At 37.4% G+C, this 25932-nt stretch overlaps 1 protein-coding gene across 1 annotated transcript in view; it reads left to right on the top strand.

The window, feature by feature from the left end:
- The window catches only part of DSC3 (desmocollin 3), a gene marked incomplete at both ends in the record, with an annotated part of 47574 nt that extends 34518 nt beyond the window's left edge, over nt 1–13056 (top strand). The window contains 5 exons of the mRNA XM_080714706.1: nt 467–691; nt 3700–3921; nt 5870–5991; nt 10169–10423; nt 12859–13056. Coding sequence (XP_080570832.1) covers nt 467–691; nt 3700–3921; nt 5870–5991; nt 10169–10423; nt 12859–13056 — 1022 coding nt within the window. The remainder of the gene's footprint in view (nt 1–466; nt 692–3699; nt 3922–5869; nt 5992–10168; nt 10424–12858) is intronic.
- Between the last annotated feature and the right edge of the window lie 12876 nt (nt 13057–25932).

Raw genomic sequence — 25932 nt, forward strand, 5'->3', positions numbered from 1 at the left:
TCTCAATTGATAATGTTCTCCAGGCCTTTCCATCTTCTTGTGAATGACATGATTTTGTTCTTTATAGCTAAGTAGAATTCATATCATTTTAAATTATCTATAAATTTTATTTACCCATGCTCATATTCACTATTTATATAATAGAATTTAGTTAAAAATGTACATCATATACAGATTCCAATTGACTTTTTCTCTAAAAAAGCTAAACATAAATTTTACTTATTTATTTATTTATTTTAAAATTTTTTATTGGTGCATTATATTTATACATCATATTGGGGTAAAAAAAATTGTGTGGCCATACATGTAAACATCATCCACTTAGCCCCTACCCAATTCCCACCCCATTCCCTTCCCATCCCTCCTTCCCATGCTTGGCTTAGTGGTTGACTTCGATATGTTTAAGTACATTATGTTTTTTAGATAAATATGAATTTAGAAACAATAATCTTGTTTCTCTTGTTAGGTGATAGATCATGTACTGGAACACTTGTGGTGAATGTTGAAGATGTGAATGATAACGCTCCAGAAATACTTCAAGATTATCTAATAATTTGCAAATCAAAGATGGGATATACTGACATTTCAGCTGTTGATCCTGATGAACCTATCCATGGACCTCCGTTTCATTTTAGCATGGCAAACACTTCTCCAGAAGTCAATAGAATATGGACCATCAGCAAAGTTAATGGTACTTTAGAAAAAATGATTTATATGCTCTTAAATGAAAGAATAACTAGATGATAGATTTACTTATTTTCTTACACAAAACAAGGCAAAATTAATTTTTAGAAAGTTAAATAACCTTTTGCAAACATCTTATGGTGACTAAAATTAAATGAAGGATATTAAAACTTTTATGCCGGCAAAATTTACAATTACAAGAAAGATAAAAAAGCTTTGTTAAAATATTGAGCAGATTATTGTTAAGATAAAATGATTTAAAAATGTACTAGTAAGGTACAGATAGATTAAAAGATGTGTGGTCTAAATTCTATCATAAGCAGTTTCTGGGAGTAAGGAATTAGGGTCTAAGAGACAAACATGCTCTGGTCTGCTGGACATGAATATGGCAGTGGAATCTTCAAGAGCTGCCTCCTCTGACAGCAGTTTCTTTGTGATGTAATATCCTCTGTTTCATCCACATTTCACTCTCTTGTTTTGTTACTGTGCCATGCTCTTTCATGCATTTGGACTTTTCTGTAGTCTGTCTCTTCTTCCTAGAAGACCCCTTTTTCCATTTCTTTCTTGATATTAAGTAATTATATTTATGGATCACCTACTATATCTATTAGACAGTGCTCCAGATCATCTCTCTCTCCATATATATATATATATATATATATATATACATATATACATATATATATATATGTGTGTGTGTGTATAGAAATAAATATATCTTTAAATATATCTTTAAATAAATATATCTTTAAACATATAGAGAAATAAAACAGACACAACTTCAACCTTAGATGCTCAAAAAGTCTTTCTTGAAATATAAAGAGCAGCACCACAGCCTATGATAGATCTTTTTGTCTTGTATTACCATTTGTACACTTCTCTCCTATGACACATGAGATTTTCAGGACATTTGCATTTCTAGTACCTAGCCTAGTAGGAACTGTTTAAAAATGTTTGTTAATTCAATGATTAAGAAACATACACAAAAAGAAAGATAATAGGGGAATAAGTAAATTGATATTATTAGAGTTGAGAAGGTTTTCATAGAAATTCTGAGAATTTGGAGCCCATGTGCCAGGCTGAAGGGACTGGCCTTTGTACGGTAGGCAACAGCAGGTATGCATTGGAAATGTCCAAGGAAGTGACATTCCAGATTTATGCTGTATGAAGTTGATGTTGGTGACAGAAGGACAATTTGAAGATGTTGAGTGATAGGAAAAATCAGAGGCTATTGCATTACTGTGAATAAATAAGGCACAACTATGACTCAGCTGGTGGCCTTAAAGGAAGAGAGAGAGACTTGAAACACCCCACTTTAAACGTTTATAGCCAATTGATCTTTGACAAAGAGGCCAAATTCATCCACTGGAGAAAAGACATCCTTTTCAACAAATGGTGCTGGAAGAACTGGCTATCCATCTGTAGAAAGATGGAACTAAATCCTTACCTCTCACCATGCATAGGAATCAACTCGAGATGGATCAAAAACCTGGAAATCAGACCAGAGTCTGGGAAGTTATTAGAGGAGGGCATAGGTTCAACACTCCAACATATAGGCACAGGCAGTAACTTCTTCAACAAAATCTCCAAAGTGCAGGAAATTAAAACAAGAATTAACATGTGGGTTGGCATCAAACTAAAAAGTTTCTGGCCTTCAAAGGAAACCACCAAGAATCTAAAGAAAAGCCTACAGAATGTGAGATCTTTACCAGCCACCACTCTGATAGAGGGCTAATATCCAGAATATACAAAGAGCTCAAAAGACTCTATAGTAGCAAAACAAATAACCAATTAAGAAGTGGGCAACTGAATTGAATAGACACTTCACAAAAGAAGAGATACAAATGGCCAATATATACATGAAAAGATGTTCAACATCATTAGCCATCAGAGAGATGCAAATACTACACTGAGATTCCATTTACCCCCAGAGTGGCAAATATAAAGAAGTCAAATAGCAACAAATACTGGTGAGGATGTGGAGAAGTAGGAACTCTTTTACACTGTTGGTGAAAGTGTAAACTAGTTCAGCCACTATGGAGATCAGTGTGGAGATTACTTAGAAAATTGGGAATGGATCCACCATATGATCCAGCTATACCACCCCTACATATCTTTTCAAAGGGTTTGAAATCAGAGAACTACAGTAACATACGTATACCCATTTTATTTTTAATTATTTATTCTTTTTTGCGGGTCTTGGGATGGAACCCAGGGATATTCAACCTCTGATCTATATCTCCTGCCCTATTTTTTACTCTTTATTTTGAAACCGGGTTTCACTGAGTTGCAAAGGGCCTAAGTAGCTGAGGCTGTCTTTGAACCGCGATCCTCCTGTTTCAGCCTCCCAAATGCTGGGATTACAAGGGTGCACCACCATACCCAGCTTGCATACTCATTTTATAGCAGCACAATTCATAATAGCCAAAATATAGAACCAACCTAGATGTCCATCAACAGATGAATGGAATACAAAATTATGGGAAATACACATAATGGAATTCTACTCAGCAATAAAAAAGGACAAAATAATGTCATTCCCAAGAAGATGGAAAGAGTTAGAGAACACTATGTTAAGTGAGATTAGCCAAGCACAGAAAGAGAAGGGACATAAATTTTCTCTAATATGCTCAAGCTAGGGAGTATTAGGGATACCAGAGGGACTCCAGATAATGGAGGGGAACCCTCAGCAGAGCCAGAAAGGAAGAGTAGGGGAGGAAGAAGGCTGAGGTTAATTAATGAAAAAACTACATTCCAATATGCGTATACACATGAATATAACATAGTTAACATGGACACTCAGTATTGGGAGGGAGAGAAAAGGGGATGTGGGGATGGGGGAAGGGCGCCAAGTACTGTGTGAATATATGCCATTGTCAACATGATCCACATTATGATGTGAGACTATAGTGCTCCAATAAAATAATAATAATTAATAATAATAATAAAGATATAGTCAAACATGTGCTGAGAGAATAATAAATGATCATAAAAATGATTAATTTTTTCTTACAGATACAGCTGCCCGTCTGGCATATCAGAAAAATGCTGACATTCAAGAATATAACATTCCAGTTACTGTAAAAGACCGAGCAGGCCAGTCAGCAACCAAGACTTTGAGGGTTAATCTGTGTGAGTGCACACACCCGAGCCAGTGCTGGGCTTCAAGGAGCGCAGGGATATCAATGGGAAAATGGGCCATCCTTGCAATACTACTGGGCATCGGACTACTGTTTTGTAAGTACTTTCACTTACTTGAAGTTAAAATGGATAATAAAAGATCTGAGGGCAGGAAATGGTCTTTTAAGGTAACCATGTCCAAACATTCATCAGGTGTGACTCTGCTTTAAAAGTCTCTATTGTGTTATTATCAATTATATTTAAATATATATATATATATATATATATATATATATATATATATTTTTTTTTTTTTTTTTTTTGGTGGTACTGGGGTTCCTGGAAGCCCTTCTACCTCCGGGCTACACTCCCAGACCTATTTTTGCATTTTTATTTGGAAACAGGGTCTCCTAAGCCAGCGCGCGGGGCTAGCTTCGAACCTGCGCGATCCTCCTGTCTCTGCCTCCCAAGCGCGGGGATTACAAGCGTGCTCCACCACGCCCGGCTATATTTAAATATTTTTGATGGAAGAAAAAAATATGGTAATATAATTTGTTTTGGTGGCACTGGGGATTGAACCCAGGAGTATTCAGCCTCCAAGATACACTGCCATCTCTATTTTATTTTGAAATAGGGTCTGGCTAAGTTGCTGAAGTTAGTCTAACTAAATTGTTGAGGCTTTTTTGAACCTGAAATCCTTTTGTCTTAGCCTCCCAATTACTGAGATCACAAGTGTGTGTCACTATACCTTGCATGATCTTTCTTGAGATAGAAATTTTTATAACTTGGACAGAATTGTTAAAAATTTCTTAGATTGGTCTGGGCATTGTGGCACATGCTTGTAATCCCAGTACTTGGAAGGCTGAGATACAAGGATCACAGGTTCTTGGCCAGCCTCAACTACTTAGTGAGGCCATTTGCAACTTAGTGAGATTCTGTTTCAAAATAAAGGAATAAAATAGGGCTGGAGGCATAGTTTGGAGGTAGAATGCTCCTAGATTCCATTCCTAGTAACACACACACACACACACACACACACACACACACACACTTCTTAGATTATACCAGATCTGCCAACATAAAACTTTTATGTCCTGATACTGGTGCTACCCTTTTTTAGAGCTAAATAGGACAACCTAAAACTTCTGCCATATGAAAGTCCAACGAAAGCTGTCTTCATTTTATGCCTTCTTATTTTTCAGCCACAGACTCATGGGCAATGTTTAGATCATAGCAATTTTATCTTGGGCTTATCTTGCAAATTTTTGTGCTGACCTCCCTCTTGTCAGTTTCATAGTTCCCAAAGGCATCATATTTTTTTTTCTCCTTTTACTTTCTTCCAGTCCTCTAGCCCATATTAGCTTTGTTCTGTGACAAGAATAGTGCTTAAGAGAAAGATTCTGGAACTAGACTGGTGGGTTTCCACTCCAGCCCAATGGCTTGCAAACCACGGGGTCTGGGGCAAGTTACCCACCCATACTTTAGTTTCTTCCTCTGTAACAAGAAACAATCATAGCCTATTTATATGGGGTGGCAATGAGGATTAATGCTAAGCATGTGAAATGCTTAGAACAGTGCATGGTAAATTCTAATAAGTCTTTATTATTTTCATCAACCCAAGAAAATAAATATATATTGCCTACTAAATACCAGAAAAGTAGCACATAGAAAAGGTAAGATTTGGCACACTTTCTGCAAAGGACCAGAGACTATATATTTTAAGTTTTTCAGGCCATAAGATTTAAGTTGTAACCAATCATACCTATCCTTATAAGAAAGCAACCACCAAAAAGGGCAGAATTCAGCCCCTGAAATAGAGAAGGAAATTGTTAAAATACACAATATGTTTATTTCACAATTTAAAATCTAAGCTAAATTGCAGCTTGTTAATTTTAAAAGGTCAAGATAATTCATGAGGAACCCTGCTTGTTGGTTTTATTTTTCCACCGGTGGCCTTTCTGTCATAAGAAATAGGGGAAGATTATTTTATTCCATGTATGTTTAAGTATTCTTTCTTTCTTTTTATGTTTAATTAAATATTATTTATTTCTTTGTTTTAACTCAGCTGTATTGCTCACTTTAGTATGTGGAATTGTTAGTGCCAGAAAAGGAAAAAAGTTTCCTGAAGATTTAGCGCAGCAAAATTTAATTATATCAAACACAGAGGCACCTGGGGATGACAGAGTGGTGAGTAATTTTATGAATATTTATTGAATATTTATCTTTATCTCATATGTTTTAAGCTCATGTTCATGAAGTTATTTCAAAATTTATAAATTAGTTTATATTTTTCAATTGGGTAAAATTTTTAAGTTTAAGTATCTGATCTGTCAAGTATCCAAATGCTTAGATAGTGGTATTTATTGAAGTTCTCAAATCATATTTGTTCAGTTATGTTTTTTCTATTTTTAAGTTTTATGATTCAAAACTTGTTCTTTGATATTGTGAATTTATTTTTAACAATTTGACCATATATAATTGGAAAAAGGAAGCTTGATATAATGTTTACAATATAATTAAGGAAACAGAATGAGATATATGTAAGAAGGGAGTAGAAGATGACTGTCCTCTCTCTTAAATATTTTCAGACCCTTTGAGCGGTGTGGATCTATGATTATTATTTTGCAGGAAGTATGTACAAATGTACTTACAAGACACATCTTCAAAAAGATTTCGGTTTATTTATGGGAAATAGTGTTTACTTTTATGGAAAAGATAAACAGAATATTATATATATGGAGAAAGGGAGGAGAGGAAGGCAGGGACGGAGGGAGGGAGGGAGGGAGAGAGAGAGAGAGAGAGAAAGAGAGAGAGAGAGAGAGAGAGAGAGAGAGAGAGAGAGAGGAGTGTTGGAGAGTGAGGTGAGCTTGGAGGTGGAATGCTCCAATTAAATCCAATACTGGATTTAATCCCCAGTATGAAAAAAGAAAATTAAAGGGTACAATTAAGCACTGTTGGAATTCAAAGGTACTTCTCCTATATAAGTATACTGTTTTAAGGTTTGCATCAACCAGGAAGTCCTGGAGAAGTATAGCTAGCTTTGTTACTTTGTAACATAAAGAGGAGTATGCAAATGAAGAGCTGGTGAGAACAGGTAAACAGTAGGGACTCAGCCTGAAGAGTAAGAATCTGAGGGCAAGGTTTAGGAAATATTCAACAAATAGAAAATAATTTGCTCTGGAAAGGAAGAAAGCACATGTGCACAGAGACTTCAGTGAAGTTGGGCATCAGTGCTGAAAGCATTATATAACCTTTGAGTCCCAATGAGCTCTTATTTCATATCTGAAAGTAGTCTGAGTAAAGTTTAGTTCATCTGTCTTTTGCCATTTAATGCTAAAGCTAAAGATGTTGGTTGGCCTCTTCACTATATTTGTTTATTGTCTGCTAGGAACACTTCTGCAAAGGGTTTGAAATTCATAATTCATACCAGAACATAGTTTTAGGTATTTTTTAAAAATAAACTACAGCAAAAATTTCTTAGGGAATATGCAAACTTCTTTAAATACAATGAAAAGAAGTGATGATTTTAGGTTTGGTCAGAGTTTCAGTTGAAAGCATTCAGCTGAATGTTGGGTAAAACAAAATCAACACTGGAAATATAAGACTGGAAGATGACTGATGTGGAAGGAGCAGTTGATACCTTGTGTGACACTGCGGAGAGCAGAAGAATTCGGGCAGGGAGGAAAGGAGAATAATGAGTGTGCAAGCTGGTGCTGTGGGCTCCGCAGCACCATCCATTTAAGTGTATTTTTAAATTCCCCTTTTATTAGCTTGGAAACATATCTCTGGATCTGTATTTATTATGACAAAACTATACCATCCAGGAGATTTAATACTCAGGAATTTTTTTTTTTTTTTTTGTCCTGCATTTTACTGTAGTGGCAACCTAAGCAAATGTGGGGTAGGACTGCCACCAAATGGCTACTTTTCAATTCTCTCTTCTGTTTTTTCCCCTAAGGCAATAAGATGATGTGAATTAATTTTGTAGCCATATTTCAGGGTTATTAAATCACCTGAACTTGAATATCTTTTAGTTTAGTTAGAGACTCTGCATAAAATAGAAGAAAACATAAATTGTTAAGAAGACAGAACAGTAGGAAGTCTAATTATAATGGAAGTTCTTATCATGAACATAATGTAATGAGCAGAGTGTGTTGGTGCACACCTGTAATCCCAGTGCTTGGGAGGCAGAGGCAGGAGGACCATGGGTTCAAGGCCAGCCTTGGTAGTTTATCCAGAGCCTGTTTTAAAATAAAAAATATAAAAAGGGTTGGGGTGTAGCTAGGAAGTAGAACATCCTTGCTTCAATTCCTAGTACCAGAAAAAAAAAAAAGAAAAAAAAGAAAAAGAGAAAGAAATGTAGTGGTTTACAATTAGAACTGACCTAAAAATTAAAAAAAAAAAAATAACCGACATAGCAAGGTTACCATTCTAGCTAAACTTTTGACCTATGATTCAGTGGGTTGGCATGAAGGTCCAGGTTTTATATTAACATAATATACTAATAAAAGTATAAAAATCTCAAATAATATTAGTTACCTTCCTGGAAAAAAATTTTTCATCCCCCTTAAGTTCCCTTTTTATGTGCTTTTATTTTTTGAACTTCTTGAAAGAGAATAAATGTTTACCTGACTTCTCTGTAACATTACTTTCTGTTGACTAAGTACTATTCAGAAATTTTTTATGACTGTTTTTACTTGAACCCAAGGGATACTTACTATAGTTGAGCTAATTTTTATCATATCCTAATTTTTACATCGTTATCCATTCCTCCTTCCCATAATCCTCTCTCCAAGGCTCCAGGGTCCTAGTTCTCTCCAGGGTCCTAGTTCTCTCTAAAGTATCAGTGGCTATTCCAGATCAGTCAGCTCAGAGCTGTATTCCTCTTCCCCATGCCTTGGAATATAATTATTACCACTGTTCTATATTTAATCTTTTTTTTTCTTTTGGTCTGCATTTTTCTCTGGATATCTTAGTTATCTCCTTGTCCTCAAGAACCATCCTAGAATCCTGCTCCAGCTCAGGTCTCTCACCTGTGCTCCACAGCCACATGCTCCTATATCATCCTGGACAGCCCACCTGTTTCTAAAGTGCATCACTTGGAAATTGAGCTGCTCACTCTTCTTTTGCCCATGGGGATATTTTTCTTCCTTGTTTCAGTGAGTTGTACCATCTGTCTAGTTGCCCAAGTAGAACACAAAGGAATAATTCCTGACTCTTCCCTAGTCTTGCCACCAGCACACTGTGAAGTGTGTACACTTTCCACCATTGCTGCCTCTACCCAAGTTTAGGTCCTTTTCATTTTTCAAATGTATTAATTCAATGATCCTGTCTGATCTCCATGAGATTAATTTGTTTTCATTTTTCTTTATGTGGTGCCAGAGGTTGAACTCTGTATGTTCTACCTCCGAACTACATCCCTAGGCCTATTTTATTTTTTTTATTTTGCTACAGTGTCTTTCTAGTTCGAGGGCCTCCCTAAGTTGCTGAGGCTGGCTTAGAACCTGCAACCCTTCTGTCTTGGCTTCTCAAGTACTGGGATTACAGTTGTGTACTAAAATGCCCGGTTCACTAAAATGCATTCTGTGTTCACTTGCAAAGCACAACAATTACGTTCTGAAAGAAATGGTCTATTTCTCTTCCTCGTTGGAGTAAGAGCTTCTTGGAGCCACTGAGGGACTGTGTCTATCTTTGTATCTTTGTATCATGTACCCTTCCTTTGCAACCTGGTACATGATAAAAGCTAGTAAATAAGCGAGGTGTGGTGGCGCACACTTGTAATACTAGTACTTGGGAGGCCTAGATAGGAGGATTGCATGATTGAAGCCAGCCCCAGCAACTTAGAACCTATGACACCTGTAAAACTAGTACTTGGGAGGCTTAATAGGAGGACTACAGGTTTGAGGCCAGCCCCAGCAACTTAGAGAGAACCTGTGACACCTGGAATACTAGTACCTGGGAGTCTGAGAAGAGATTGCAGAATATCTTCAGCAAAGCAAGACCCTCAGGAACCTAGGGAGATCCTGTTTCAACTCACCAACTGCTGAACGCCTGTATGTCACGATCACTGTTTAATACATGTGAATATATGTGAGACTATGAGGCTATAATGTACCAATAAGAAAAGAGGAGAGAAAGAAAAGAAGGAAGAAAGAAAGATGTATAGCTCACAAGTAAAATGCCCCTGGATTCAACCCCCAGTACAAAGAGGGAAAAATCCTAATAAATGTCTGTTTAATGAACAAATGCAAAAAAAAGTTTGATTAAATGTTCTCTCTCCTTTACCTCCTTGTTACTTTACTTGAAATACATTTACTCCCAACATGATTTTTTAAAAATATTTTTAAAATATGTTGTATTGTAGTGTTCTGCTAATGGATTCATAACCCAGACTGCCAACAACTCTAGCCAAGGTTATTGTGGCACAATGGGGTCAGGAGTCAGAAATGGAGGACAAGAGACCATTGAGATGATGAAAGGACACCAGACCTTGGACTCCTGCCGCGTGGCCGGGCATCATCACACGCTGGACCCCTGCAGGGGAGGGCACGTGGAAATGGACAACTGCAGATATACCTACTCAGAGTGGCACAATTTCACTCAGCCCCGGCTTGGTGAAGTGAGTTTCCCTCAGTGTTTTAACTCTGAACTTTAAATATCCTGATGGAGAACAATAGGAAATAGAAATTAATGTGTATTTCCAGAGTTTGTTTCTCCATATTGTCCTGTGATTTTTCTCTTGCTCACCTGGTCATGTTTTTAAAGCTTTTTCTTTGTTACATTATTTAATTAAAAAAATCATCTTTGTCATATTCACTTAGTTTCTAAAATCCCATAAAAAAACAAAGGTTTCTAATACCCATGAAAGTTTTTTTAGGCATATAGTGATCTCATGAACACTTTTGATATAGAAGATAGAAAAAAATTCTAGTTTGCCACCATTATAAACTTCTCAAATTAAATCTGTATTTCTCTGAAAAAAAAAAAAAAACATCTATGCAGTTCTAGGGTAAAAATGAGCATAATTTATCTGAAATGTTTATTTATTTGCTGGTTTTCATTTTATTTTATTTTATTCTAAGTTGACAAATTATAGTTATGGAGTATGGTAAGTGATGTCCTGGAAAAAAAAAATATATATATATATATGTGTGTGTGTTTGTGTGTGTGTGTGTGTGTGTGTGTGTGTGTGTGTGTACAATACAGAATGACTAAATTATCTGAGAAATTTATTTTTTGTGGTGAAAACAATGGAAATTTACTCAACAATTTCAAAATATGCAATATACTATTATCAAGTAAAGCCTCCACTGTATGAGATTTTTAATACATAAAGCACTAGGCAAATGTGAAGAGTTTTCATCTGGAGAAAAGCAAGAATGTGAAAAAATGGCATTAACTAAGGGATTCTCAGTCACATCAAATCCTTTACGAAGATTTTTAGAATTACTAATGCTTGTGCACTACCTTGAAAGATTTTAATTTAATTTATTTTGCTATCTTTTTAAAGCAAAAATGCTCTCAGTTGATTCAAATATGCGGTTAGGATAAAATATTGGATTAAATACTGGATTGGATAGTCTTGCTCACTTTTTAATGAGAGGATATCAGTACCCTTATAGCAAGCACTGGACCAGAAACCTTTAATCTTAGGTTGGATGACAAATCCTAGGTTGGATGCCATATTTCTGTGATAGGATTGGAGGTTGTCACATGTTTCTAGCAGTTTTATTTTTTGTCAGACTTAATTATTATTCCTTTTTCTGTTTGGAGATAGTATTCATGTAAGTTCAGGTTAAGAAGGAGCAAAGTTTAAGATATACTAATAGTAGTATGCTTCAAAGTACACAGATGGTAATGGGAGTGATGGAAGGAGAGATTGACAGGTCATGAAGGAAGAGGCTGGGTAACAGAAGCAACCAAAGAAGCTCTGGGTTGGAGGAGGATGGGCATGCCAGAGAGGAAAGGGGGAAGCACAGAAGATGGTTGGCTGACAGGCCAGCAGAAAGCAGTGGAGAAGCATGTGCTGACCTCTTTACAGAAGCCCGGTTTTTAAATTGTGGGTCATTTCGGTTATTTATTTATTATTTATTTATTTATTTATTTATTTATTTATTTATTTATTATTACTTGGGATTGAACCCAGGGAATTCTACCTGCAAGCTATGGCCTCTATGGCCTGAACCTTTTTTTTTTTTTTTTTTCAGTACTGAGGATGGAACCCAGGGGCATTGTACCTTTGAGCCACACCTCAGCCCTAATTTTTAGTCTTTTTAATTTTTGAAACAGGGTCTCACTGAGTTGTGAAGGGCCTTGCTAAGTAGCTGAGGCTGTCTGCGAACTGTGATCCTCCAGTTTCAGCCTCCCAATGTTGGGATTACAAGCGTGCGCCACTATGCCCGGCCCATTTTTAATCAATTTGGCTATCTTGGAAAGGATTCTGGATTCAATGTTCTAATCCTTACCTACTCTATAACTGTAGGTAATGGTGAACTTAACTAACATTTATTATACATTTACTATGTACGAGGCATAATAAGTATATATTTCATCATTAATTTCCACAATAACCCTACTGTGCACCGATTCTGATTTTATATGTAAGGAGAATGAACTCTGAAGATGTTTAGCAACTATACCAACATCCAATCACTTGTTGGTAAAGCCAGAGCTTTGACTCATATGTAGGGCTGTTTGAAATACAAACTTCAAATTATAACTACTATGCATTTTGTCTACATTTTGTAGACTAGCATGACCTCTAGATATAAAATTTGCAAATAAATATTTCATGATAACCTAAGCATACTTAAATATGACATTTTATACATAAGTTTTTATTTGTATAGATTATTAGAAATGTAAACTATACTGACTTTCTGATATGGTTGTAATATAGACCAATCATGTGCATTTTTTGTGTGTAGGAATCCATTAGAGGACACACTGGTTAAAAATTAAACATAAAAGGTAAATAAAAATAAATTTTATGTTCACCTGTTGAAGTTGTTTAAAACCAGAATACAATTCTGTTTTTCTATTTTTATCTTGCAGAAGTTGCAGGTATGCAATCACAATGAGGACCATGTGCCATCTCAAGACTATGTCCTCACATACACCTACGAAGGGCGGGGGTCTCCAGCTGGCTCTGTGGGCTGCTGCAGTGAAAAACAGGAAGAAGACGGACTTGACTTTCTAAATAATTTGGAACCCAAATTTCTTACATTAGCAGAAACATGCACAAAGAGATGATGTCACAGTGCTACCGTTAGGGGTGTCCTCGCCAGATATTCTGGAGTTCTGGAGGTTTCAAAACACAATATTGTAATATTCAGTTACAATTTATATATACAGATGGTTCCTGACTTAAAATGGCTCTTTAAGATAGTTTGAAAGTAAAACACATTCAGGAGAAACTGTACTTTGAAATATGAATTTTGATATTTTTTAGCCAGTAATTTTCTGGATGATTCATTTGAATTCTCCCTCTCACCTCTTTCCTCTTTCCTCCTATCCCCATCCTCATTATCAAATTCCTCATTTAATTATGTAAACAGAATTTGTTGAGCTAGTTTATGAGTGACAATATTTTTTCCTTTCTTCCTTCTTTTCTTTATCTTCCTTTTTGTCTCCTTTCTTTCCCCATCTCCCTCTCTCTCCCTCCCTCCCTCCCTCCCTCTTTCCTCCCTCCTTCTTCTCCCCTTTCTCCTCTCCCTCCTCCCTCCTCTTCATCCTCCTCCTTCTCTTCCCTCCTCCTTTTCCTCCTCCTCTTCCTCCTCCTCCTCCTCCTCCTCCTCCTCCTCCTCCTCCTCCTTCTCCTCCTTCCTCCCTCCCTCCCTCCCTCCCTCCCTCCCTCCTTCCTAGAGATTGAATCCAGGGGCATTCTATCTACCCCAAACCTATTTTATTCTTTATTTGGAAACAGGGTCTCACCAAGTTGCGGAGGGCCTCATTAAGTTGCTGAGTCTGGCCTCCAACCTTCGGTCCTCCTGTCTCAGTCTCTCTAATACTAGGATTATAAGTATGTACCACTTTGGCCTGGATGATGATCTCCTGAAGTCCTGGGCAGCAGCAGTGAGCCTGGGCTCCCAGACAGCCCTGCCCTCAACAGGGGAAACCACTGATACTCTGCAATGTGTTCTTGGCTAAGCTAGTGTTCTGGTGTTCCATTGTAGGTTTGGTGTATTAAGTGTATTTTTCAGCTCAGTTACATCTTCAACTTCTGGTAGTTTTCTGGAAACTACAAATAGAGGACCATCAGTATATACAGTAGAAATTTCTAAATTTTGAATTATGTTCCTTACCAGTTTGCATTTTTTATGGCACTGGGATTGGTGGTACTAGGGTTCCTAGAAACCCTTCTACCTCTAGGCTACACTCCCAGATCTATTTTTATACTTTTTTTTTTTTTAAATTTGGAAACAGGGTCTGTTAAGCCAGCAGGGCTGACTTCGAACCTGTGCGATCCTCCCGTCTCTGCTGGCACTGGGAATTGAACCCAGAGGCAATTTACCTCTGAGCTAAACCCTCAGCCCAGTTTTATTTCTTATTTGGAAAGAGTCTTACTAAATTGTGGAGGGCTTCACTAAGTTGTTGAAGCTGGCTTTAAACCTGTGATCCTCCTGTCTCAGCCTCTCAAGTACTGGGAATACAAGTGAGCACCACCACACCCAGCATCAATTTGCATTTTAAAAACAATTTGTTACTTATATTTTCTAAGAGGTAAAAAATGTTACAAGAAAATTTGATGCTGTAATATTGGAATTGTGGTCCAGAAAGGATAGTTTAAGGCTGTCTATGTATAAATATGTTGGGTAGACAGTAATTCCAAAATACCTTCAAGTGATAGTTAAAAACAGATAAGAAATAGTAAGTATGAAAAAAAAATTTATGAAATGAAAAACAATGAAAAGCATGTTAAATGAGTAATTTTGTAGTTCCGAAGAACTGAGACCAGTCCTATCCCCAGCTCCACTATCAAATTTCTCATTTAATTTTGTAAGCAGAATTTGTTGAGCTAGCTTCTTGAGTGACAATATTTCTTTTCTTCCTTCCTTCTTTTCTTTTTCTTTTGTCTCCTCTCTCTTTCTCATCCCGCCCTCCCTCTATCCCTTCCTCCCACTCTCTCTCTTTCTCTCCTTCCTTCTCCCAAGGGTTTGAACCCTTGGGATTGAACCCAAGGGTGCTCTGACTCTCACCTACACCCCCAGCCTTCTTTAGTTTTAAAATTTGAAACAGGGTCTTACTAAGTTGTAAGACTTACTAAGTTGTAAGGCCCTTGCTAAGTTGTAAGGCCCTTGCTAAGTTGTAAGACTGCCTCAAACCTGAAATCCTCCTGTCTCAGCCTTTCAAATACTGGGATTATAGGCAATGCACCATCACCCTCTAATTGAGTGCCAATTTCTATAGGAAAAAAACTTAAAATGAATCTGTATGCTCTAAGGTACCACATCTAAAATGAAATGATAATTAAGGGAAAGTGCCAACATATAATGAGGCTGTGATGGGTTTCTTCTCTTGATTTGTTTAGGTGGCTAATGCTCCATATTTTCAATCATCTGTCTGTATAAATTATTTTAATCAATTTTCTTTGTAATATGGAATTTTAAAATAATGAAAAAAATGGGAATCTTGAATGCATATAAGAAACAATCAAGTTACCATTTTAGAACACAAGCAGAGCCCAAGAGATCAAGTTGTCATGTTGGAAGAAGAAAATCCTGGCACTGGAGTAGGGACAGTCAGAGAGCAGCATGCAGATCAGGCAGGGCAAGCAGAGGCGCAGGCAGAGGTGTGCAGGCACTGAAGCAGCAGCCTCCGCCTCAAGCGTCTTCCTAGGTCAGGCCCTGCCTTTTCCTTCCTTAGGCCAGTGAAGCCGCCTTTGATTTTAGTGAAACATCAACCCCTTCTTCACATCTCTCCTTATTTGGTGCACAGAATCAAGATGAGGGCTGATGATTGCATGATGAGTCCAAGGAATTTCAGACAAGCCCTAACTGGCTGTGCAGAACAAACAATGCTTTCAGGAGGAGAGTTAGTCTTTCTCTAGCCCCTGGAACTGAGATAGTTTTCAGTTAAATGTATACCTAAAATTCTGATTTGATTCTATGTTTTCACTTTTCTCATTTACCTCTGAAATCTAGGGTTTTTTTTTTTAGACTTAGACTTTAAAAATGTATTGGTACATTATAATTATACATACTAGTGGGATTCAATGTTATGTATTTGTACATACATATAATATGATTTGGTAAAGTCCATATCTTAGCCTAGGTGTCTGTCAATGGATATGGAAAATGTGGAATACTTACACAATGGAGTTTTATCCACCCATAAAGAAAAAAAAATTATGTCATTTGCAGGAAAATGGATGGAACTGGAGAGCATTATGTTAAGTGAAATAAGCCGTGCTCAGAAAGTTACATGTATGCCATGTTTACACTCATGTGTGGAAGCTAGAGAGAAAAGGAGGAAAAATGGGATGTCATGAAAATATAAGGGAGACTGGTAAAGTAGAGGGAAGGGCTCAGGAGGGAGGAAGGGAGAGGAAGAGGAGGTACTGGGTAATGAAATGAACTTTTAAAAGAGTCATTTTCTTTTTAAGGTCAATTAATTTTAATGTAATTGTTTTACCATGTTATCCTTCCTGTCTATGTATGTGTAATGTGAAAAATATGCTATTTTAATGTATGAGAAAAATCTTTTTAAAGCTTTTTGTTTCCTTTCCAGTGAGTGATCTTGGTTTTCTTTCCCTTTTTTTTTTTTAAATGTAAATGTACAGACTTTGTTACATGTATAAGGGGACAGTGGTTTTGTTTTTCAGTGTTTTAAAGAAAACTATAATTTTGCTAGTAAAGGAAGTTATTTTTCATTTAAAGGAATTTGGCAGGTTAAATAAAAAACTGAATGTGTAAAACAATATATAGGATATAATAAAATAATACTAACTTGGTTTCTTGTCTTTAATGTGGTTAGAGATCGAATGACCTATGATGGTCATGTTACAAAATTATATTTTATGTTGTCATGGAAATAGAAATACTCAATAGAAGCCAGGTGTGTTCTTAGTATGTCAGAGGCTGAGAGAGGAGGATTGCAGGTTCATAGCTAGTCTCCACAACTTATTAAGACCCTCTGCAATTTAGTGAGACTGGGGATATAACTCAGATGCAGAGTGTCCCGGGCTTAATCCCCAGTACTACCACCAAGAAAATAAATAAAATAAGAAAGAAAAAGAATATTTTAAATAGAGTTCTTGTAGTTTTGTTGGGGAATATTTTAGAGAGCAAGCCATTATTAAACTGTCAACATCACTAAGATGTTATGCTTTGGGGAGAGATTGCTATTTGGAGGTACAGCTTAACAAATAACTATATGTACCTTTATATTAGATTTTGATTTGATATGAAAAATGTTACATGGTAGTTATAATTACAGAGTGTTCCAGAAATACAAGAGTTTTACTTTGAGGATTATTTTAGTTAAAAATATGAGTTTAAAAACAAAAGTGGAGAGTATTTCAATCTTGGTTTCACCATTTACAAGATAGATAATATCTGAGTTTTTATCATAATAAGATAATCCAACCAAATAAGGTAAAGTGCTTCATAGTGAATCGTTTCCCCATGTATGAAAGTGATCCTTCACAAAGATAAGGCTGAAATTCATGCTTTATATAGTCATTTCTACAAAGAATGAAGTTTTAAGTATGTTTTTATGTTTTTAAGGTGTTTCCAGCCTTAACAGCTTGCTTTTTTGTGTGTCTGTGGTACTGAGGGTGAAACCCAGGGGCTTTTCTACCTCCGGTCTATACTCCCAGACCTATTTTATACTTTACAGCTTGTTTTTATTTGTCTGAATGGATGGAAAATGTAGTCAAATAGGGTTCAGATTAAGTTTGAAAGCCAGTCAGTCTGTCAGTGTATTCTGATTCCACATGTTTGGAACTCAGAACTTTTGTTTTCTCATTGCTTTTTTAAAAATTATGGTGAAATTTATAAAATATTAATTTAATCTTTTTATTTTTTCAGTACTGGGGGTTGAATCTAAGGTACTCTCCCACTGAGCTACATTCCCAGCCCTTTTTCATTTTTATTTTGGGTCAGTCTCATTAAGTTGCCCAGGGTGACCTCTATCATATGATTATCTTGTGTTAGCTTTCCAAGTAACCAGGATTACAGATGTGTGATGCCATGCTCAGCCAAACTTTACCGTTGTTCAGTGTGTACTTCATCCATGTTTGGTGCATTCAGAATGTTCTACCACTGTCACCTCTATTTAGGCACAAGACATTCTCATGGCTCCAGGAGAAAGCCTTTGAGGAGTCACTCCTGCATTCCCTACATCCTGGGCCCTTTTTGCTTTTATGGATTTTTTTATTCTGGACATTTCATAGTGGAGTCATACAATGTGTGGCCTTGTGCAGCCCTTTACATTGAAAAGAAGCCCTAGATATCTAAAAAGATTTGATTGGGATTTTGCACAAGGAAATATGACTATCATTCTCTTATCAAATTTAAAATCAGGATTGTTTTGTAAGAATCAAGTAAAATAAGTAAAAAATAGATCCAATAAAAAGAATGGTAGCAGGTGCTAATATTTACTGTTTGTAAAAAACATACTATATTTGTGATAAGAGTTCAGACAGAGCTACAAAAAATACAAAAATGACCCTAAAGAAAACTGACAATGCTAACGCTATGATTGGCAATGTTTTATATTTATTTATTTTACTCAGTTAAGCAAGTGTACCAATTATGTTATAAAAATATAAACAAAGATCATTTATTCCTATCAAGATCACTTAAGTGAAATAAAAAATAGAAAATTGGAAAACGTTTAACTTTACTATATAAGAATTTGGAAAACTATAACGGCTTAAATTTATTTTAGTTTAGAAAATATTTTCCAGAGAAAAACTTCTCAGTTTGATCATAATTCTAATTATAATATCGATACACAAACAGGTAAACACTTCTAAGACACTGAAACCCAAATTGCAAATTTGTTTTGATGGCGACAATCAACATGAGTCTGTCTGTCTGTCTGTTTTCTACACCAGCCAGCACACTATCTAAAAGATTTCTGGAGTGAAGCCTCTGGTGAAGATACAGGTTGCATTGCCATGCTAGAATGCTTTGTGTGTGTTTGTGTTTGTGTATGGGGTGATGTTACTGGATATTGAGCTCAGGGCATTCCACCCCTGAGCTACATGCTCAGTCTTTTCTTTTTTTTTTTTTTTTTTTAAATAGAGTCTCACTGAGTCTTTTTTTTTTTAAATAGAGTCTCACATGCTGACCTCAACCCTGTGATACTCCTGTCTCAGCCTCCTAAGTACTGGGATTACAGACTGTGTACCATCAGCACACTAGCTAAATTATGGAACCAACTTAGGTGCCCATCAGCAGATGAATGGATTACAAAAACCATGGGCTATACATAGGACAGAATTCTACCCAGCAATAAAGAAGAACAAAATTATATCATTTGCAAAAAAATGGAAGGGCCTGCAGAACATTATGTTAAGTGAGATTAGCCAATCACAGAACGTAAAGGGTCATATTTTCTCTAATATGCACAAGCGAGGGAGTAATTGGGATGCCAGAGGGACTACAAATAATGGAGAAGAAGCCCCAGTGGAGCCAAGAAGGTGGTCTAAGGGAAGGGACGAAGAGACAGTGAGGTTCATTAATGGAATTACTACCTTCAATTATGTGTACATATATGAAAATGTCAATGTTAGTCTCATTACACTGTATTTGGAAGGAAGAGGATGGGGATGTGGGGGGAGACTACCAAGTGCTGTGTGCATGTATGTCCTTGTCAGCATGATCTACACTATGAAGTGAAAGTAAAATGTGCCAATAAAAGAATGATTTAAAAAAAAAAGAAAATGAGTTATATTTCTGGAACATATGAGAAAAGTACTTACCTGCTATTGAAGGAGCCATTGAGGGTGCATGGTACATGTCTGTAATCACAGTACATGGGAGGTGGAGACAGGAAGATGGCAGGTTGGAGATTCTCAGCAATCTAGCAAGACCCTGTTTCAAAATGACAACAAAAAATAATAAATAAATAACAAGGGCTGGGGATGTAACTTGGTGTAAAATGCCCCCAGGTAATTCCCAGTACCATAAAAATAAACACAAACAAAAAAGCCTTTGGCATAAATCCAGGAGGTAAGCTGTCTTACAATGAGACAGTGTGTGGGGGGGTGTGTGAATGTTTTTGTTGTTGATTTTCGAATAGGCAAGTTCCCTGTGAGTCCTCAAGGTAGGAGAGGCTTGAGTTCTGCTTTTGCTGCTGGGTCCCAGTGCCTGTGTCTTCTTTGCAATTATCTAGGAGAGAGTGGGGAGCACACCCTTTGGTGAGTCAGACCACTCCAGTGCTCAAGAAAAAACAAGACCAGACTCCTGGGGTAGAACGAATACACTGACAGTGCCAGGAACCATGTTTTTACACACAATAAGAAAAGTAGAAGGATTTTCAGGAGCCATTTTAAAAATGCCAAACTCTGGCAGAAAACCTATAACCTCCCTTCCTTATAACCTTACTTTGCCTGCTACGCATGACACAACCATTGTGGGAAGAAAATGCACTGTGGATACTATTAGCCAGTATTTATGGCCCTAGCTAATAGACACAATATGATTCTAGAGAGAACATGAATATTTTGCTGTTGAATTTTCACACAATTTATATTGATGTCTGATTCTCATTTCAAAATGCCTAAAGGTAAATGTGTGCTGTGTTATATAAATGTATATAAAAAGATTTTCAATTTTAACCTTAATAGATTCAGTTTCTGTATCTGTGTAATATGAGTCCACATTACTATTATAGAGTTGTGCTTAGACTTTGAAAATGTGGCTTGTGGATGATGCACATGACTCTGACATGATATGACAAGTCCTAAGCTAAAAGGTGCTTTCACAGCTGCTCCAAACACACTGAGACCTGCTTTGTAGTTTCTTAATATGAGTCATCACAAGCATGCTAAAGCACAATATAATAATATAAGGTTACTTGGGGAAAATGCCTGAAGAATGGCTTAAGCATATTAGGCATTGAATAAACACACACACACACACACACACACACACACACACACACACACACAGAGAGAGAGAGAGAGAGAGAGAGAGAGAGAGAGAGAGAGAGAGAGAATGATGTGAATTTAATTAGAATCAAGTTTCTTTAGTAACATTTTTGTCCTTTGATTTCAACTTGGTGAAGCAGGGTATATCTGATCCACAACAAAAATTGTGTTCAAGTTAAATAGAAATATATGCCTGAGTCCAAATCTCAATATGTTATATTATTCAAAAAGGAAACCCATTTACCTCACTCTCTTAATAAAAAATTTTATGTATTTAGAAGGAAATAAATTTTATACTTTAACTTTGGCTTCAACTAATATTCCCAATAACAAATCAGATGGGCAAATTCTATTTGTTTTTTATAACTTAATTTATCTTTATTGATATAAGTACATGTTCATTTGAGTAGGTTGCAAAAGTGAAGTAATAATGTAACTTTATTGGTCAGATTAAAATTAGGTTCTCTGTCACTCTTCTATTACTAAGGTATGTCTGAATTGCAAGGAATCTGTGCCTCTTTGTGGGTATGTGTGTTTTTGTGTGTGTTACTGCTGACTGAACTCAGGAGCATTCTACCTCTGAACTATACCCCCAGCAACAAATTTTACATTTTGAAACAGGGTCTTGTAAGGTCATTGAAAGTCTTGCTAAATTGTTGAGCTCTTTTCTCATTCAGTTGCAAGCCTCTTTTCTCATTCTCCTAAGTACTGACATTACAGTACTGGTGTTACCATGCCTAGTTGAGTTTATGCCTCTTTACATAATTGGTAAAGAGATTATGCTCTTGAGATCTTTAGATCCAGGACTCTCTATCCCTTATTTAGTATTTACTTATTTTTGCTCTTTTTACTACTATTTCAAAAAGATATAAATACTTCTAGTCAATTTCTGACCAGATTTGTTCTATAATGTAATTAAATGAATTATTATCTTAGCCAAACCAATTGTACTAACCTATTGTCTTCATCTATAAATTAGTATGCATATTCATGTAACAACAAAGTGGGATTATTATGTTGGTAGGTAAGGATAAGACAATATAAGAACAATAATCCAAAGAGAAGGGCCAGAAAATTTTTTTAAAAAAACTCAAAATGTACATAAATATATACAAAAGATAAGCTTCAAATTTGAATACGATCAATTTTCTGAACAGATACAATAATTGTTTGGCCCAGCACAGGAAAATATTCAATTTGACAAGTAACCTGGATGAGTACTTCATTTATCTGTGCTTCAGGTCATTGTTTAAAGTAAGGCTCTTCATTCTTTCCATCAGTCACTGACTGATAAATTATTTTGTTCAACCAACCTGAGCAACACACAGTTGCAGAGTCTAAAGGCAGCAAGCAAATAGCCACAACTTCAGTTTTCTTGGTAACTATATCCCAAGAAGGGAGGGGAGACAGATAATAAACCAATGTATAATACATCATGCAGCAAAAAAGTATATGTACAAAATAAATCAGAGTAAAGGACACAAAGAATGAATGGAGTGGTTAAAGGCAGCCCTTAGGATAAAATATTTGAGCAGAGACCTGAAGGAAATGAGGGGAAAAATCATGTATATTTGGGGCAGGAAAGGGGAGAAAATGTTCCCAGAAAAGGAAACAGCTAACACACCGGTGCTGAGGTTGGATTTTGCTTTGTATGTTCAGTAAAACTGGTTTAATTGATGAACCCTTCCACTGACATTAAATGTATATGTAAAATTACCTCAATATCATGTATGGGGAAGTGGAGGAGCCGGGTAAGAGCTGAGGGAAGCTCACCAAGTGCTGTGTCCATGTATGTCCCTACCATTCTGAACTGCACCATGATGTGAGACTATGATGCACCAATAAAATTATATTTAAAAAAGTATATAATTGAACTTGAGCGGAAGAGAGGGAAAGTAGTGGTGGAGACATCACAGTGGGGAGCCAGGTCACACAGGGTTCTGTCACTGCCTGTGGTCCAGGTCCTTCTTTGAATGAGGCAAGAGGCTTTTGGAGGCCATTATGGAGAGACCTATGCTGTCACAGTACCTTTGTTGGGGTACCAAACATGTTGGGGTGAGTTCTCAGCTCAGGAACTCCAGTTCTGCAGGGTCCTTGGCTAATGTGATGGAAAAGAATTTCAGCACGTGCCAGTTAGAGACATAGACAGAGGTTTATTGGGGAAAAGAAGAGGAAATACACATTCAAGAGAGAATGCAGGCCCCTTAAGATGAGGAAGGCATTTTGGGGAGTTCAGGGATCTCTTCTTATAGGGGACTTTCATGAGGGGTGGGCTAGAGAAGGTATGTAAGGATGAGCTCAGTCCGGTAGTCCCAAGGTGGTTTATGGTGGGTAGGTGGTCTGGTCGGAGTTAGGGTGGATGAGCTCAGTCCAGTCGTTGCAAGGCGCTTCCTGATGGTCTGGTGGTCTGGTCAGCCTTAGGGTGGATGATCTTGGGTTGATTGGGGTCCTCATTAGTTGATTGACAGATAAGCTAGGATATCCTAAATTATAGGTTTTCTCGGAAATATTGTTAACTCTAGGATCTTACAGGTTTCCCAAGAATTTATGGTAGAGTCATGCCTGGGAAAGAGAACTGGTTTGTGGACTAAAGGCTGAAGCACTTCAGCTCCAAGTTCTTATATTAAAGTTATATTTTTACTTTTTACTCCATCCTACCTACTTATTCCTTCTATCCTACATCACCTTCGCCACAGGTTAAATGAGCCAGTGCTTCCAGTTCCCCTCTTCCTTTCTCCTTTTTTTACCTTCTGCTCTTTTAATTTTCTTCTCCTGAGTTTCTTCCTTCCTGTAGCTTCTCTTACTCCTCCTTCTTTTGTCCTACTTTCCCACTGTCCTTGGGCTTCCTCACCTGCCAAGGGCCCTTTTTGCATTTCAGGTGGAGGCTTCCAGGCAGCTTTGGAATGTCACAGGGCATGCATAAAAATGCAAGCACCAGCAAGTGCTCTTGAGAACCTAAGCTGCCAGTATCAAAATTTGGCATCTTGCTCCTATTCTAACAGCAGGGATCTACCTTTTCTTCTAACATCTGATTTCAGATCTATTTGGTCTCCAGCCAGCTTGCATTACTCTTTCATGTTTTGTCTCCACTCTAAGTCAATCCACTAATCTAAGCATTGTTATAATGCTTAGAAAACATCCCCCTTAAACAGAGCCCACAGTTCTTAATAATCTCATATCATGGTGCAGCCCATCAGTATTCTACAGAATTTTTTTCAAATTGCTCCTAAGATGCTAGTCCTTTCTACAATTTTACTTGCTAGTAAGAAAGGTAAAGGATATAAATAAAAATATTTATACTCCAAGGAGCCTGTCAAACAAACATGCACAACAATCTTCTGAATCATTTAGACAGATTAAAACAAAGATTTCAAGGAGATTAAAACTGATAAATTGAAGTTCTGGGAAGATGGCAATGGAGCAAAACGGGGCTTACAAGCCCCGCTAACAACCAATCTCTATTACCACAAAATCAGCGCCTTTCATAGCCAGAAAACACCATCAGCAGAGAAACAAAAAAATGTAATTTTAAGGGACAGAGAAAAAGAGGGCTGGAAAAATGACACACCAGAAACCAGACCGCAGTGCTGCAGCCGGAGCCACTGCGTGAAGCTGCAGGTGCCATTATGCCTTGCAGCACCAGGCTCCAGAGAGGAAGGGAACTCATAACGGAGCTCAGAAACCAGAGAGGAGATACGCCGGCCTCACGCCTGAGAATGCGGCAGCAGCGCCTTACTGCTGGTGGCAGCGGCGAGTTCACCGGACGGCACTAGACCAATGTACTCAACAGCCCACCAAGCTCCAGAGAGGAGCGGCGGACAGCGAGCCGAGGTGAGCCGCTGCGGAATAACCGGGTGGGATTCAGCAGATTTCTCGGCGCAGGGAGCAGCTAAAGCTCCCAGGGGCTGGGCTCAGCTCACCCTGCAGGGACTCAGAGTGGAGTTCAAAAACAGAAAAGAAATACGCCAGCCTCATGGTGAAGGGTGTGGCAGCGGCACCATATTGCTACCAGCGGCAGCAGCAGCGAATTCACCGAGTCCACACAGCTCCATCTGCGCACTCAACAGTGAGTCAAATTGCGGCCCCTAGAGGAGAAATCCCAGTACTGTACTCCCAGGGACTTGACCCAGTGGGGGAGTGGTGGTGGCAGAGATATTACACCATAGGAGAACGCCAAACCTGGCACCCCTCATGGTCTAAAGCAGCCTCGATTGACTCCCTGGGTCTGAGACTCTGCGATACAACCTAGTAAAGGAGTAGTGGGGACTGAGATACCACAGACTTGAGATCCACAGCACCTTAAGTGAAGTCGTAGTGACCTAGGGAAGAACCCAGAGAAGGCACAAACTTCCAAAATCATGGGAAAGAGGAATAACAATGGAGCAATGAATGCCCACAACCCTACAACATCAGAACCTGCTAAAACATAAATTCAGAGATTTATAGAAGATCAAATCAGGAAAATAACTGTAGAAATAATAGAGGTGTTTCAAAAAGAATTCAGAGAGAGCCAAAGAGAGATAAAGGATGCAATAAATGAAGTAAAGGCCTCAATTCAAAGTACAAACAACCGATTAGACCACATGGAGAATAGAATCTCGCTCCTAGAAGATGATCATTCAAAAAATGAATGCGTAGTTTCTAATTTAGAAAAAATATCCTACAGCAGGAATCTGATATTGAAGAAATATGGGCCCATTTTAAGAGAGCTAACCTAAGAATAATTGAAATAGAGGAGAGAAAAGAAGGTGAAACCAAAGGGATTAACAATCTTTACAAGGAAATAATAGCAGAAAATTTTCCAAACATAGAGCAAGAGGTCGATACACAGGTCCAGGAAACGTACAGAATTCCATTTAGACAGGATCGGAGAAGAGGATCCCCACGCCACATAATTGTCAAAATGACCAATGTGGAATCCAAGCAGAGAATCTTAAAGGCAACAAAATCAAAGGGCCAAGTGACATTCAGAGGCAAACCAATTAGAATCACTCCAGACTTCCCAAAACAAGTCATGAGAGCCAGAA

The sequence above is a fragment of the Muscardinus avellanarius genome (genome assembly GCF_963383645.1).
Source record: "Muscardinus avellanarius genome assembly, chromosome: 17".
Lineage (NCBI taxonomy): Eukaryota > Metazoa > Chordata > Mammalia > Rodentia > Gliridae > Muscardinus > Muscardinus avellanarius.